Raw genomic sequence first — 15894 nt, forward strand, 5'->3', positions numbered from 1 at the left:
CAGTCACAGGCAGCAGAGTACTGGAACGAAAGGCGGCCAAATGAGGTGTTGGCTTTAGGGATGATCAGTGAGATACACCTGCTGGAGCGCGTGCTACGGATGGGTGTTGCCATCGTGACCAGTGAACTGAGATAAGGCGGAGCTTTACCTAGCATGGACTTGTAAATGACCTGGAGCCAGTGGGTCTGGCGACGTATGTAGTGAGGGCCAGCCGACTAGAGCATACAAGTCGCAGTGGTGGGTGGTATAAGGTGCTTTAGTGACAAAACGGATGGCACTGTGATAGACTGCATCCAGTTTGCTGAGTAGAGTGTTGGAAGCCATTTTGTAGATGACATCGCCGAAGTCGAGGATCGGTAGGATAGTCAGTTTTACTAGGGTAAGCTTGGCAGCGTGAGTGAAGGAGGCTTTGTTGCGGAATAGAAAGCCGACTCTGGATTTGATTTTTGATTGGAGATGTTTGATGTGAGTCTGGAAGGAGAGTTTGCAGTCTAGCCAGACACCTAGGTACTTATAGATGTCCACATATTCAAGGTTGGAACCATCCAGGGTGGTGATGCTAGTCGGGCATGCGGGTGCAGGCAGCGATCGGTTGAAAAGCATGCATTTGGTTTTACTCGCGTTTAAGAGCAGTTGGAGGCCACGGAAGGAGTGCTGTATGGCATTGAAGCTCGTTTGGAGGTTTGATAGCACAGTGTCCAATGACGGGCCGAAAGTATATAGAATGGTGTCGTCTGCGTAGAGGTGGATCAGGGAATCGCCCGCAGCAAGAGCAACATCATTGATATATACAGAGAAAAGAGTGTTTATATAGTGTATATAGTGTATAGTGTCTCTGTAGTGTATATAGTGTCTCTATAGTGTATATAGTGTCTCTGTAGTGTATATAGTGTACTGGCTTTACTGGCTCAAATAGCCGACCAATCAGCCTAATACCAACACTTTTAAAAAAAAATGTTTTTACCTTTATTTAACTAGTCAAGTCAGTTAAGAACAAATTCTTACTTTCAATGACTGCCTAGGGTTAACAGTGGGTTAACTGCCTTGTTCAGGGGAACAGTGGGTTAACTGCCTCGTTCAGGGGAACAGTGGGTTAACTGCCTCGTTCAGGGGAACAGTGGGTTAACTGCCTTGTTCAGGGGAACAGTGGGTTAACTGCCTCGTTCAGGGGAACAGTGGGTTAACTGCCTCGTTCAGGGGAACAGTGGGTTAACTGCCTCGTTCAGGGGAACAGTGGGTTAACTGCCTCGTTCAGGGGAACAGTGGGTTAACTGCCTCGTTCAGGGGAACAGTGGGTTAACTGCCTCGTTCAGGGGCAGAACGACAGATTGTTAACTCGTCAGCTCAGGGATTCGATCTTGCAACCTTTCAGTTACTAGTGTAGAGGCGGCAGGGTAGCCTAGTGGTTAGAGTGTAGAGGAGGCAGGGTAGCCTAGTGGTTAGAGTGTAGAGGCGGCAGGGTAGCCTAGTGGTTAGAGTGTAGAGGCGGCAGGTAGCCTAGTGGTTAGAGTGTAGAGGAGGCAGGGTAGCCTAGTGGTTAGAGTGGAGGGCGGCAGGGTAGCCTAGTGGTTAGAGTGTAGAGGCGGCAGGGTAGTCTAGTGGTTAGAGTGTAGAGGCGGCAGGGTAGCCTAGTGGTTAGAGTGTAGAGGTGGCAGGGTAGCCTAGTGGTTAGAGTGTAGAGGAGGCAGGGTAGCCTAGTGGTTAGAGTGTAGAGGCGGCAGGTAGCCTAGTGGTTAGAGTGTAGAGGAGGCAGGGTAGCCTAGTGGTTAGAGTGGAGGGGCGGCAGGGTAGCCTAGTGGTTAGAGTGTAGAGGAGGCAGGGTAGCCTAGTGGTTAGAGTGTAGAGGCGGCAGGGTAGCCTAGTGGTTAGAGTGTAGAGGCGGCAGGGTAGCCTAGTGGTTAGAGTGTAGAGGAGGCAGGGTAGCCTAGTGGTTAGAGTGTAGAGGCGGCAGCGTAGCCTAGTGGTTAGAGTGTAGAGGAGGCAGGGTAGCCTAGTGGTTAGAGTGTAGAGGCGGCAGGGTAGCCTAGTGGTTAGAGTGTAGAGGAGGTAGCCTAGTGGTTAGAGTGTAGAGGAGGCAGGGTAGCCTAGTGGTTAGAGTGGAGGGGCGGCAGGGTAGCCTAGTGGTTAGAGTGTAGAGGAGGCAGGGTAGCCTAGTGGTTAGAGTGTAGAGGCGGCAGGGTAGCCTAGTGGTTAGAGTGTAGAGGCGGCAGGGTAGCCTAGTGGTTAGAGTGTAGAGGAGGCAGGGTAGCCTAGTGGTTAGAGTGTAGAGGAGGCAGGGTAGCCTAGTGGTTAGAGTGTAGAGGAGGCAGGGTAGCCTAGTGGTTAGAGTGTAGAGGAGGCAGGGTAGCCTAGTGGTTAGAGTGTAGAGGAGGCAGGGTAGCCTAGTGGTTAGAGTGTAGAGGAGGCAGGGTAGCCTAGTGGTTAGAGTGTAGAGGAGGCAGGGTAGCCTAGTGGTTAGAGTGTAGAGGAGGCAGGGTAGCCTAGTGGTTAGAGTGTAGAGGAGGCAGGGTAGCCTAGTGGTTAGAGTGTAGAGGAGGCAGGGTAGCCTAGTGGTTAGAGTGTAGAGGAGGCAGGGTAGCCTAGTGGTTAGAGTGTAGAGGAGGCAGGGTAGCCTAGTGGTTAGAGTGTAGAGGAGGCAGGGTAGCCTAGTGGTTAGAGTGTAGAGGAGGCAGGGTAGCCTAGTGGTTAGAGTGTAGGGACGGCAGGGTAGCCTAGTGGTTAGAGTATAGGGACGGCAGGTAGCCTAGAGGTTAGAGTGTAGGGGCGGCAGGGTAGCCTCGTGGTTAGAGTGTAGAGGTGGCAAGTAGCCTCGTGGTTAGAGTGTAGAGGCGGCAAGTAGCCTCGTGGTTAGAGTGTAGAGGCGGCAGCGTAGCCTAGTGGTTAGAGCGTTGGACTCTTAACCGAAAGGTTGCAAGTTCGAATCCTCGAGCTGACGAGGTACAAATCTGTCGTTCTGCCCCTGAACAAGACAGTTAAACCACTGTTCCTAGACCAGTTAACCCACTGTTCCTAGGCCAGTTAACCCACTGTTCCTAGGCCAGTTAACCCACTGTTCCTAGACCAGTTAACCCACTGTTCCTAGGCCAGTTAACCCACTGTTCCTAGACCAGTTAACCCACTGTTCCTAGGCCAGTTAACCCACTGTTCCTAGGCCAGTTAACCCACTGTTCCTAGACCAGTTAACCCACTGTTCCTAGACCAGTTAACCCACTGTTCCTAGACCAGTTAACCCACTGTTCCTAGACCAGTTAACCCACTGTTCCTAGACCAGTTAACCCACTGTTCCTAGACCAGTTAACCCACTGTTCCAAAGTCCGTCATTGAAAATAAGAATTTATTCTTAACTGACTTGCCTAGGTAAAGGTAAAATAATTTAAGGTTAAAATATAAATAAATAGGATCCTTTTTAATATGTTTCACTTTCTTTACCGTGTCGCTACGGTGGTAATGATGCAGTTGAGACAGTTTCATGCCTCGTTAGTTCCTGGTTAACTGAGGTCAACGCTGTAATAGCAAGTGTTTCCAGATGGCTCTGCCGCAGACAAAATTCACCCGAACTCTGTTGACAATAATCTGCTTTTTATTTTATTTATTAGTATTTACATCAGGGATTTACACAGGAAAAATAAACCTGGTGTAAAACAACGGTCTTCAAAGAAGCACATTAACACATTAGGGCCATAAGGTAGGTGTGTGTGTGTGTGTGTGTGTGTGTGTGTGTGTGTGTGTGTGTGTGTGTGTGTGTGTGTGTGTGTGTGTGTGTGTGTGTGTGTGTGTGTGTGTGTGTGTGTGTCGTTAATACTATACATCAAATGCTGGTTGAAGACATGCATATCTTGTATCAGACTTCTGTACTGTATATCCAGGCCGTACAGAGATCAGAACCTGTAGTCATAAACCCTCCTCCAGAGTAGGACTGCTGATCTAGGATCAGTTTAGCCTTTTGAGATCACAATGAATGAGATGACATGGACGGGAATAGGCTCCTGATCCTAGTTCAGCACTACTACTCTGAGATGGTTTTATGAATACAGGCAGGAGATGGGAGACTGAACTTTAATTCTTCTCGGGGGTAGAGGGGGGGTAGAAATGGCATGAATAGATCCAACGTGATTCCAACACACAGGTGCTCTCCAGGTAGAAGCTGTCCTTAACTACAGATCTAGAATCAGATCACTGTATCCCCAATACTAATTAGCATAGCCACCTCTCTGCATGAGAGGGGCGACAGCATAGCCACCTCTCTGCATGACAGGGACGACAGCATAGCCGCCTCTCTGCATGACAGGGACGACAGCATAGCCACCTCTCTGCATGACCGGGACGACAGCATAGCCACCTCTCTGCATGAGAGGGACGACAGCATAGCCACCTCTTTTCATGAGAGGGACGACAGCATAGCCACCTCTTTTCATGAGAGGGACGACAGCATAGCCACCTCTCTGCATGAGAGGGACGACAGCATAGCCACCTCTTTTCATGAGAGGGACGACAGCATAGCCACCTCTCTGCATGACCGGGACGACAGCATAGCCACCTCTCTGCATGAGAGGGACGACAGCATAGCCACCTCTCTGCATGACAGGGACGACAGCATAGTCACCTCTTTTCATGAGAGGGACGACAGCATAGCCACCTCTCTGCATGAGAGGGACGACAGCATAGCCACCTCTCTGCATGAGAGGGACGACAGCATAGTCAACTCTCTGAATGAGAGGGACGACAGCATAGCCACCTCTTTTCATGAGAGGGACGACAGCATAGTCACCTCTCTGCATGACAGGGACGACAGCATAGCCACCTCTCTGCATGAGAGGGACGACAGCATAGCCACCTCTTTTCATGAGAGGGACGACAGCATAGCCACCTCTTTTCATGACAGCATAGCCACCTCTTTTCATGACAGCATAGCCACCTCTCTGCATTAGAGGGACGACAGCATCCAGCATCTGACCCTGTATCATTCAGCAGTCAGGGACAACCTCTACCTGAGACGATCAGAGAGACTTGTGTTTGCTGATGGGACAGAAGTTGAGGCACCGGAGAAGGCCTCTTATCCACAGGCAGTGGACCAGAGGGAGGAGGAGGAGGCTGGCTCCGGTAGAACAGTACAGCGCTATCACCGTACTCTCCTCTGGAAGGAAACACTTCGACAGGCCGTAACCGCTTGGAGAGAAAGAACCCTGAGAGGGAGAGAAAGAAAGGTAATACTGTATCTATTGTGTCTATGGCGTACAGGGCATTCGGCAAGTATTCAGACCCCTTCCCTTTTTCCACATTTTGTTAGAATTTACAGCCGTGTGCTAAAATAGTTTCAATTAATTATTTTCCTCAATCTATACACAATACCCCATAATGACATCACCCTGCCCCATAATGACATCACACTGCCCCATAATGACATCACCCTGCCCCATAATGACATCACCCTGCCCCATAATGACATCACACTGCCCCATAATGGCATCACCCTGCCCCATAATGACATCGCACTGCCCCATAATGACATCACCCTGCCCCATAATGACATCACACTGCCCCATAATGACATCACCCTGCCCCATAATGACATCACCCTGCCCCATAATGACATCGCACTGCCCCATAATGACATCACCCTGCCCCATAATGACATCACACTGCCCCATAATGACATCACCCTGCCCCATAATGACATCACCCTGCCCCATAATGACATCACACTACCCCATAATGACATCACACTACCCCATAATGACATCACACTACCCCATAATGACATCACACTACCCCATAATGACATCACACTGCACATCACACTACCCCATAATGACATCACACTGCCCCATAATGACATCACACTACCCCATAATGACATCACACTACCCCATAATGACATCACACTACCCCATAATGACATCACACTGCACATCACACTACCCCATAATGACATCACACTGCCCCATAATGACATCACACTACCCCATAATGACATCACACTGCCCCATAATGACATCACACTGCCCCATAATGACATCACACTGCCATAACTATTCAGGCACTTTGCTATGAGACTTGAAATTGACCTCAGGTGTATCCTGCTTCCCATTGATCATCATTGAGATGTTTCTACAACTTGTTTGGAGTCCATCTGTGGTAAATTCAATTGATTGGGCATTATTTGGAAAAGCTCCCACAGTTTACAGTGCATGACAGAGCGAAAACCAAGCCATAAGGTCGAAGGAATTGTCCGTAGAGAGCCGAGACAGGATTGAGTCGAGGCACAGATCTGGGAAAGGGTCCCAAAACATTTCTGCAGCATTGAAGGTCCCCAAGAACACAGTGGCCTCCACCATTCTTAAATGGAAGAAGTTTGGAACCACCAAGACTATTCCTAGAGATGGCCACAGCAGGGACTGGGAGACAAGTAAGGATCAAGTGAAAGATGAACAGAGAAAAGTACAGAGATCCTTGATGAAAACCTGCTCCAGAGCGCTCAGGACCTCAGACTGGGGTGAAAGTTCACCTTCTAATAGGACAATGACCCTAAGCACACAGCCAAGACAATGCCATGTTCTGTTATAATCTCCACCCGGCACAGCCAGAAGAGGACTGGCCACCCCACATAGCCTGGTTCCTCTCCACCCGGCACAGCCAGAAGAGGACTGGCCACCCCACATAGCCTGGTTCCTCTCCACCCGGCACAGCCAGAAGAGGACTGGCCACCCCACATAGCCTGGTTCCTCTCCACCCGGCACAGCCAGAAGAGGACTGGCCACCCCACATAGCCTGGTTCCTCTCTAGGTTTACTTTGAGATATCAGCTGATGTACGAAGGGCTATATAAATACATTTGATTTGATTTGGCTTTGGGACAAGTCTCTGAATGTCCTTCAGTGTCGCAGCCAGAACCCTGACTTGAACCCAATCCAATATCTCTGGAGAGACCTGAAAACAGCTGTGCAGCAACGATCCCCATCCAACCTGACAGAGCTTGAGAGGATCTGCAGCGAAGAATGGGAGAAACTCCCCAAATACAGGTGTGCCAAGCTTGTAGCGTCATACCCAAGACGACTCAAGACTGTAATCGCTGCCAAAGATGCTTCAACAAAGTACTGAGTAAAGAGTCTCAATACTTATGTAAATGTGTGTTTTTTAATTTTTATACATATATATAAATGTATAAGAAAATAAAAAGTATTTGCTTTGTCATATTGGTATTGAGTGTAGATTGATGAGGGGAAACAATTATTTAATACATTTTTAGAATAAGGCTGTAACGTAAACAACATGTGGAAAAAGTCAAGGGGTCTGAATACTTTCCGAATACGAGAGAAGGCCAAAGCACAAAACAGCTCTGTTAACACTGAGGTATCAGAGTAACATCAGAGTTCGTAGGTCAGTTAGTTTGATCTAATCCAGAGCTAGCACACCAGATTCGACTCGTCACTCACCCTCAAGTCCTTGACTTGGGGTAATCAGGTGAGCTAGTTCAGGGCTACAACAACATTGTGAAACATCTGGGTGTCCCAGTGGAGAGGTTTATTACTGATTGAGTGACTTACCAGGATGAAACTGGGATTGTTGCGGTTCCTCCAGTTGAAGGACGGAACACTGATCTCTGTGTACCGGTTGTCATGGAGAACCTGACAGCCGCTGTGGGTGTGGCCACTGAGAACCAGGCGGGGCTTAAACCATTGCAACAGCTGGGAGGATGAAGGGAAAGAATCTTTCATCATACCTGTACCCCAGGAGGCTGGTGAGGGGAGAACGGGTCATAATAATGGCAGGGTTCATTCATACCGTTCCAGCCGTTACTATGAACCTGTCTTCCCCATTTAAGATGCCACCAGCCGCCTGTGACTTGAACCTCGCACCAATGGCAAATGTAATATTATCTCAGCGTCCAGTATCTACGCTGCAGTAGTTTGTGTCGGGGGGCTAGGGTCAGTTTGTTATATCTGGAGTACTTCTCCTGTCCTATTCGGTGTCCTGTGTGAATTTAAGTGTGCTCTCTCTAATTCTCTCTTTCTCTCTTTCTTTCTCTCTCTCGGAGGACCTGAGCCCAAGGACCGTGCCTCAGGACTACCTGACATGATGACTCCTTGCTGTCCCCAGTCCACCTGGCCGTGCTGCTGCTCCAGTTTCAACTGTTCTGCCTTATTATTATTCGACCATGCTGGTCATTTATGAACATTTGAACATCTTGGCCATGTTCTGTTATAATCTCCACCCGGCACAGCCAGAAGAGGACTGGCCACCACACATAGCCTGGGTCCTCTCTAGGTTTCTTCCTAGGTTTTGGCCTTTCTAGGGAGTTTTTCCTTGCCACCGTGCTTCTACACCTGCATTGTTTGCTGTTTGGGGTTTTAGGCTGGGTTTCTGTACAGCACTTTGCTGATATCAGCTGATGTACGAAGGGCTATATAAATACATTTGATTTGATTTGGCCAACTGACTCTACAAGATAATGGTTTACTGGGTAACCAGGCTTCTTATTACAGCTCTGTTGGTGATAGGTCAATGACCGCTGCATGGTGACACCTGGTCTAGTGACAGACACCTGGTACCGTCCCTGGTCTAGTGACAGACACCTGGTACCGTCCCTGGTCTAGTGACAGACACCTGGTACCGTCCCTGGTCTAGTGCCAGACACCTGGTACCGTCCCTGGTCTAGTGACAGACATCTGGTACCGTCCCTGGTCTAGTGACAGACATCTGGTACCGTCCCTGGTCTAGTGCCAGACACCTGGTACCGTCCCTGGTCTAGTGACAGACATCTGGTACCGTCCCTGGTCTAGTGACAGACATCTGGTACCGTCCCTGGTCTAGTGACAGACATCTGGTACCGTCCCTGGTCTAGTGACAGACATCTGGTACCGTCCCTGGTCTAGTGACAGACATCTGGTACCGTCCCTGGTCTAGTGACAGACATCTGGTACCGTCCCTGGTCTAGTGACAGACATCTGGTACCGTCCCTGGTCTAGTGACAGACATCTGGTACCGTCCCTGGTCTAGTGACAGACATCTGGTACCGTCCCTGGTCTAGTGACAGACATCTGGTACCGTCCCTGGTCTAGTGACAGACATCTGGTACCGTCCCTGGTCTAGTGACAGACATCTGGTACCGTCCCTGGTCTAGTGACAGACATCTGGTACCGTCCCTGGTCTAGTGACAGACATCTGGTACCGTCCCTGGTCTAGTGACAGACATCTGGTACCGTCCCTGGTCTAGTGACAGACATCTGGTACTTTGGGATTTGGTGGGCCAAATTATAATCTGAGTGGTGGGCCGCGGTCGAAACAAATAAGTTAAACAATAGCTTTTTATGGTCTTTTAACAATAGTAATCTCAGTAATCTCAGTCAACACATCAAACAATCAAATGGTTGTCATATAACTGGACACCTAACAGCACACTGTGATTGCCAGTATTCAACATTTAATCATTGGAGCATAGAAACTGCATTCAAATCTTGATGTCTTGTAATTTTACACATTTTGCCATTGGGGATGGAGAGAACATTTTTCAGTTTTAATCCTAATTCCCTGCAGTTCTACTCATTTTGCCATGTTTGTATATCTGAGTGGTGACTAACAAAATCAATGGGGCCCCCCTGGAGGTCAGGGCCCCTGGAGGTCAGGGCCCCTGGTGGTCAGGGCCCCTGGTGGTCAGGGCCCCTGGAGGTCAGGGCCCCCTGGAGGTCAGAGCCCCCTGGTGGTCAGGGCCCCTGGTGGTCAGGGCCCCTGGTGGTCAGGGCCTCTGGAGGTCAGGGCCCCTGGTGGTCAGGGCCCCTGGAGGTCAGAGCCCCCTGGTGGTCAGGGCCCCTGGTGGTCAGGGCCCCTGGTGGTCAGGGCCCCTGGAGGTCAGGGCCCCTGGTGGTCAGGGCCCCTGGAGGTCAGAGCCCCCTGGTGGTCAGGGCCCCTGGTGGTCAGGGCCCCTGGTGGTCAGGGCCCCTGGAGGTCAGGGCCCCTGGTGGTCAGGGCCCCTGGTGGTCAGGGCCCCCTGGTGGTCAGGGCCCCTGGTGGTCAGGGCCCCTGGTGGTCAGGGCCCCCTGGTGGTCAGGGCCCCTGGTGGTCAGGGCCCCTGGTGGTCAGGGCCCCTGGTGGTCAGGGCGCCTGGAGGTCAGGGCCCCTGGTGGTCAGGGCCCCTGGAGGTCAGGGCCCCTGGTGGTCAGGGCCCCTGGAGGTCTGGGCCCCTGGTGGTCAGGGCCCCTGGTGGTCAGGGCCCCTGGTGGTCAGAGCCCCCTGGTGGTCAGGGCCCCTGGTGGTCAGGGCCCCTGGAGGTCAGAGCCCCCTGGTGGTCAGGGCCCCTGGTGGTCAGGGCCCCTGGTGGTCAGGGCCCCTGGAGGTCAGGGCCCCTGGTGGTCAGGGCCCCTGGTGGTCAGGGCCCCCTGGTGGTCAGGGCCCCTGGTGGTCAGGGCGCCTGGTGGTCAGGGCCCCTGGTGGTCAGGGCCCCTGGTGGTCAGGGCGCCTGGAGGTCAGGGCCCCTGGTGGTCAGGGCCCCTGGAGGTCAGGGCCCCTGGTGGTCAGGGCCCCTGGAGGTCTGGGCCCCTGGTGGTCAGGGCCCCTGGAGGTCAGGGCCCCTGGGCACAAGCCTTGGGTAGCCTGGTCAGCTATTCAGCCATGATAACAGCCATGATTACATCCAAATTTAGATTGATAATCTATAAAATGTTATCTGACATGGGATAATAGATTGACTGTTGTCTATTCTTCTATTCAAACTCTCAACAATAAGTTGAGACACCGCCTGACCATGTGCACCAAACCATGTGCTTTACCTCACGTCACTCATTGCCATACAAAACACGTTGGGCTTCATAATAATATATGCCATTTAGCTGACGCTTTTATCCAAAGCGACTTACAGTCATGTGTGCATACATTCTACGTATGGGTGGTCCCGGGAATCGAACCCACTACCCTGGCGTTACAAGCGCCATGCTCTACCAACTGAGCCACACAGCAAATTGAGGTTGGCAAGAGCACAAACTGATGTGGGACCAGTCTATCAGTGGTCCACGTACCCTGTGAGAGGCCTCCTGAGACAGCACGTCGTACTTCTCTCTGAACAGCAGGTGGCGCTCTTCAGGAGGAGCAGCATCCCGACCCGTACAGCCCGCATCACTCACCCGGTACAGAGGGTAATGCTGAGGCAGGCAGGCAGGCAGGCAGACAGGCAGGCAGACAGGCAGGCAGACAGGCAGGCAGACAGGCAGGCAGACAGACAGACAGACAGACGATTATTGTGAGTGGTCCTCGTTTTCCAATCAAGTCACTTGGATAGAGGAACAAACTAGAAATGCGAAAAGAACTTCAGAAACTCAACTCATTTCGAACAACAACACAGAAATCATTTGTATTAAAACCTTCTACCTTTCACTACCAATAGGGGTTATTACTGCGCAATAGGGGTTATTACCTCGTAATAGGGGTTATTACTGCGCAACAGGGGTTATTACTGCGCAACAGGGGTTATTACCGCGCAATAGGGGTTATTACCGCGCAATAGGGGTTATTACCTCGTAATAGGGGTTATTACCTCGTAATAGGGGTTATTACCTCGTAATAGGGGTTATTACCTCGTAATAGGGGTTATTACCTCGTAATAGGGGTTATTACCTCGTAATAGGGGTTATTACCGCGCAATAGGGGTTATTACCTCGTAATAGGGGTTATTACTGCGCAATAGGGGTTATTACTGCGCAATAGGGGTTATTACTGCGCGATAGGGGTTATTACTGCGCGATAGGGGTTATTACTGCGCGATAGGGGTTATTACCGCGCGATAGGGGTTATTACCGCGCGATAGGGGTTATTACCGCGCGATAGGGGTTATTACCGCGCGATAGGGGTTATTACCGCGCGATAGGGGTTATTACCGCGCGATAGGGGTTATTACCGCGATAGGGGTTATTACCTCGCAATAGGGGTTATTACCTCGCAATAGGGGTTATTACCTCGTAATAGGGGTTATTACCTCGTAATAGGGGTTATTACCTCGTAATAGGGGTTATTACCTCGTAATAGGGGTTATTACCTCGTAATAGGGGTTATTACCGCGCAATAGGGGTTATTACCTCGCAATAGGGGTTATTACTGCGCGATAGGGGTTATTACTGCGCGATAGGGGTTATTACTGCGCGATAGGGGTTATTACTGCGCGATAGGGGTTATTACTGCGCGATAGGGGTTATTACTGCGCGATAGGGGTTATTACTGCGCGATAGGGGTTATTACCGCGCGATAGGGGTTATTACCGCGCGATAGGGGTTATTACCGCGCGATAGGGGTTATTACCGCGCGATAGGGGTTATTACCGCGCGATAGGGGTTATTACCGCGCGATAGGGGTTATTACCGCGCGATAGGGGTTATTACCGCGCGATAGGGGTTATTACCGCGCGATAGGGGTTATTACCGCGCGATAGGGGTTATTACCGCGCGATAGGGGTTATTACCGCGCGATAGGGGTTATTACCGCGCGATAGGGGTTATTACCGCGCGATAGGGGTTATTACCGCGCGATAGGGGTTATTACCGCGCAATAGGGGTTATTACCGCGCAATAGGGGTTATTACCGCGCAATAGGGGTTATTACCGCGCAATAGGGGTTATTACCGCGCAATAGGGGTTATTACCGCGCAATAGGGGCTATTACCGCGTAATAGGGGTTATTACCGCGCAATAGGGGTTATTACCGCGCACTAGGGGTTATTACCTCGCAATAGGGGTTATTACCGCGCAATAGGGGTTATTACCTCGTAATAGGGGTTATTACCGCGCAATAGGGGTTATTACCTCGCAATAGGGGTTATTACCGCGCAATAGGGGTTATTACCTCGTAATAGGGGTTATTACCGCGTAATAGGGGTTATTACCTCGTAATAGGGGTTATTACTGCGCAATAGGGGTTATTACCTCGTAATAGGGGTTATTACTGCGCAATAGGGGTTATTACCTCGTAATAGGGGTTATTACCGCGCAATAGGGGTTATTACCGCGCAATAGGGGTTATTACCGCGCAATAGGGGTTATTACCTCGCAATAGGGGTTATTACCTCGCAATAGGGGTTATTACCGCGCAATAGGGGTTATTACCTCGTAATAGGGGTTATTACCGCGCAATAGGGGTTATTACCGCGCAATAGGGGTTATTACTGCGCAATAGGGGTTATTACCTCGTAATAGGGGTTATTACCTCGTAATAGGGGTTATTACTGCGCAATAGGGGTTATTACCTCGTAATAGGGGTTATTACCGCGCAATAGGGGTTATTACCGCGCAATAGGGGTTATTACCGCGCAATAGGGGTTATTACCTCGTAATAGGGGTTATTACTGCGCAATAGGGGTTATTACTGCGCAATAGGGGTTATTACTGCGCAATAGGGGTTATTACCGCGCGATAGGGGTTATTACCGCGCAATAGGGGTTATTACTGCGCAATAGGGGTTATTACTGCGCAATAGGGGTTATTACCTCGTAATAGGGGTTATTACTGCGCAATAGGGGTTATTACCTCGTAATAGGGGTTATTACTGCGCAATAGGGGTTATTACTGCGCAATAGGGGCTATTACCGTGTAATAGGGGTTATTACCACGCAATAGGGGTTATTACTGCGCAATAGGGGCTATTACCGCGTAATAGGGGTTATTACTGCGCAATAGGGGCTATTACCGCGTAATAGGGGTTATTACCGCGTAATAGGGGTTATTACTGCGCAATAGGGGCTATTACCGCGTAATAGGGGTTATTACTGCGTAATAGGGGTTATTACTGCGCAATAGGGGCTATTACCGCGTAATAGGGGTTATTACTGCGCAATAGGGGCTATTACCGCGTAATAGGGGTTATTACCACGCAATAGGGGTTATTACTGCGCAATAGGGGCTATTACCGCGTAATAGGGGTTATTACCGCGTAATAGGGGTTATTACCTCGTAATAGGGGTTATTACTGCGCAATAGGGGTTATTACCTCGTAATAGGGGTTATTACTGTGCAATAGGGGTTATTACCTCGTAATAGGGGTTATTACTGCGCAATAGGGGTTATTACCTCGTAATAGGGGTTATTACTGCGCAATAGGGGTTATTACCTCGTAATAGGGGTTATTACTGCGCAATAGGGGTTATTACCTCGTAATAGGGGTTATTACCGCGTAATAGGGGTTATTACCGCGTAATAGGGGTTATTACCGCGCAATAGGGGTTATTACCGCGCAATAGGGGTTATTACCGCGCAATAGGGGTTATTACCGCGCAATAGGGGTTATTACCGCGCAATAGGGGTTATTACCGCGCAATAGGGGTTATTACCGCGCACTAGGGGTTATTACCGCGCACTAGGGGTTATTACCGCGCACTAGGGGTTATTACCGCGCAATAGGGGTTATTACCGCGCAATAGGGGTTATTACCGCGCAACAGGGGCTATTACCACGCAACAGGGGCTATTACCGCGCAACAGGGGTTATTACCGCGCAACAGGGGTTATTACCGCGCAACAGGGGCTATTACCGCGCAACAGGGGCTATTACCGCGCAACAGGGGCTATTACCGCGCAACAGGGGTTATTACCGCGCACTAGGGGTTATTACCGCGCACTAGGGGTTATTACCGCGCAACAGGGGTTATTACCGTGCAACAGGGGTTATTACCGCGCAACAGGGGTTATTACCGCGCAACAGGGGTTATTACCGCGCAACAGGGGCTATTACCGCGCAACAGGGGCTATTACCGCGCAATAGGGGTTATCACCGCGCACTAGGGGTTATCACCGCGCACTAGGGGTTATTACCGCGCAACAGGGGTTATTACCGCGCAACAGGGGTTATTACCGCACAACAGGGGCTATTACCGCGCAACAGGGGCTATTACCGCGTTATTATAAAAAGCATATATCTACCTGCAGGATAATGGGTGGTGTAGGAGGATAGGTCCATGCGTCTCGACAGAATTCTTTAATAATGCTGGACTGGGAATTCTGTCAGATAGCAAAACACAACAGACATGTCATGAGGGCTCCATAATGTGTGGTAGAGGACATGTCTACCTGTAGTAATGAACAGTTGAGGTTCCTGGACAGTGTGTACAGCTGTCTGTGAGGTAGGGGACATGTCTACCTGTAGTAATGAACAGTTGAGGTTCCTGGACAGTGTGTACAGCTGTCTGTGAGGTAGAGGACATGTCTACCTGTAGTAATGAACAGTTGAGGTTCCTGGACAGTGTGTACAGCTGTCTGTGAGGTAGAGGACATGTCTACCTGTAGTAATGAACAGTTGAGGTTCCTGGACAGTGTGTACAGCTGTTTCTCCACTGATTGGCAGATAGGACAGCCGTCACCATGCAACGCCACGCTGTTAACCAATAGGAAGCTAGAGAGACACACAGAAACAACACCTTAGGGTTTATACAGTAGAGAGACAACACCTTAGGGTTTATACAGTAGAGAGACAACACCTTAGGGTTTATACAGTAGAGAGACAGAGACAACACCTTAGGGTTTATACAGTAGAGAGACAACACCTTGGGGTTTATACAGTAGAGAGACAGAGACAACACCTTGGGGTTCATACAGTAGAGAGACAACACCTTGGGGTTTAAACAGTAGAGAGACAACACCTTGGGGTTTATACAGTAGAGAGACAACACCTTGGGCTTTATACAGTAGAGAGACAACACCTTGGGGTTTATACAGTAGAGAGACAACACCTTAGGGTTCATACAGTAGAGAGACAGAGACAACACCTTGGGGTTCATACAGTAGAGAGACAACACCTTGGGGTTTAAACAGTAGAGAGACAACACCTTGGGGTTTATACAGTAGAGACAACACCTTGGGGTTTATACAGTAGAGAGACAACACCTTGGGGTTTATACAGTAGAGAGACAACACCTTGGGGTTTATACA

General features: G+C 50.1%; 1 protein-coding gene across 19 annotated transcripts in view; it reads right to left on the reverse strand.

Moving 5' to 3' along the window:
• Nucleotides 1-3562: 3562 nt before the first annotated feature.
• LOC118379047 (metallophosphoesterase 1-like) overlaps nucleotides 3563-15894 on the reverse strand; it is a 32648-nt gene continuing 20316 nt past the window's right edge. For 2 of the 19 annotated variants that reach the window (XM_052462903.1, XM_052462905.1), the window contains exons 5-9: nucleotides 15247-15358; nucleotides 14890-14967; nucleotides 11009-11131; nucleotides 7544-7684; nucleotides 3563-5183 (exon numbers count right to left, since the gene is read on the reverse strand). In XM_052462903.1, the coding sequence (XP_052318863.1) occupies nucleotides 4998-5183; nucleotides 7544-7684; nucleotides 11009-11131; nucleotides 14890-14967; nucleotides 15247-15358 (640 nt within the window). In that variant the 3' untranslated portion in view covers nucleotides 3563-4997. The remainder of the gene's footprint in view (nucleotides 5184-7543; nucleotides 7685-11008; nucleotides 11132-14889; nucleotides 14968-15246; nucleotides 15359-15894) is intronic. The other 17 variants (XR_008064709.1, XR_008064703.1, XR_008064705.1 and 14 more) reach the window with 17 other exon arrangements.

This window comes from Oncorhynchus keta, chromosome 15 (genome assembly GCF_023373465.1).
Source record: "Oncorhynchus keta strain PuntledgeMale-10-30-2019 chromosome 15, Oket_V2, whole genome shotgun sequence".
Taxonomy (NCBI): domain Eukaryota; kingdom Metazoa; phylum Chordata; class Actinopteri; order Salmoniformes; family Salmonidae; genus Oncorhynchus; species Oncorhynchus keta.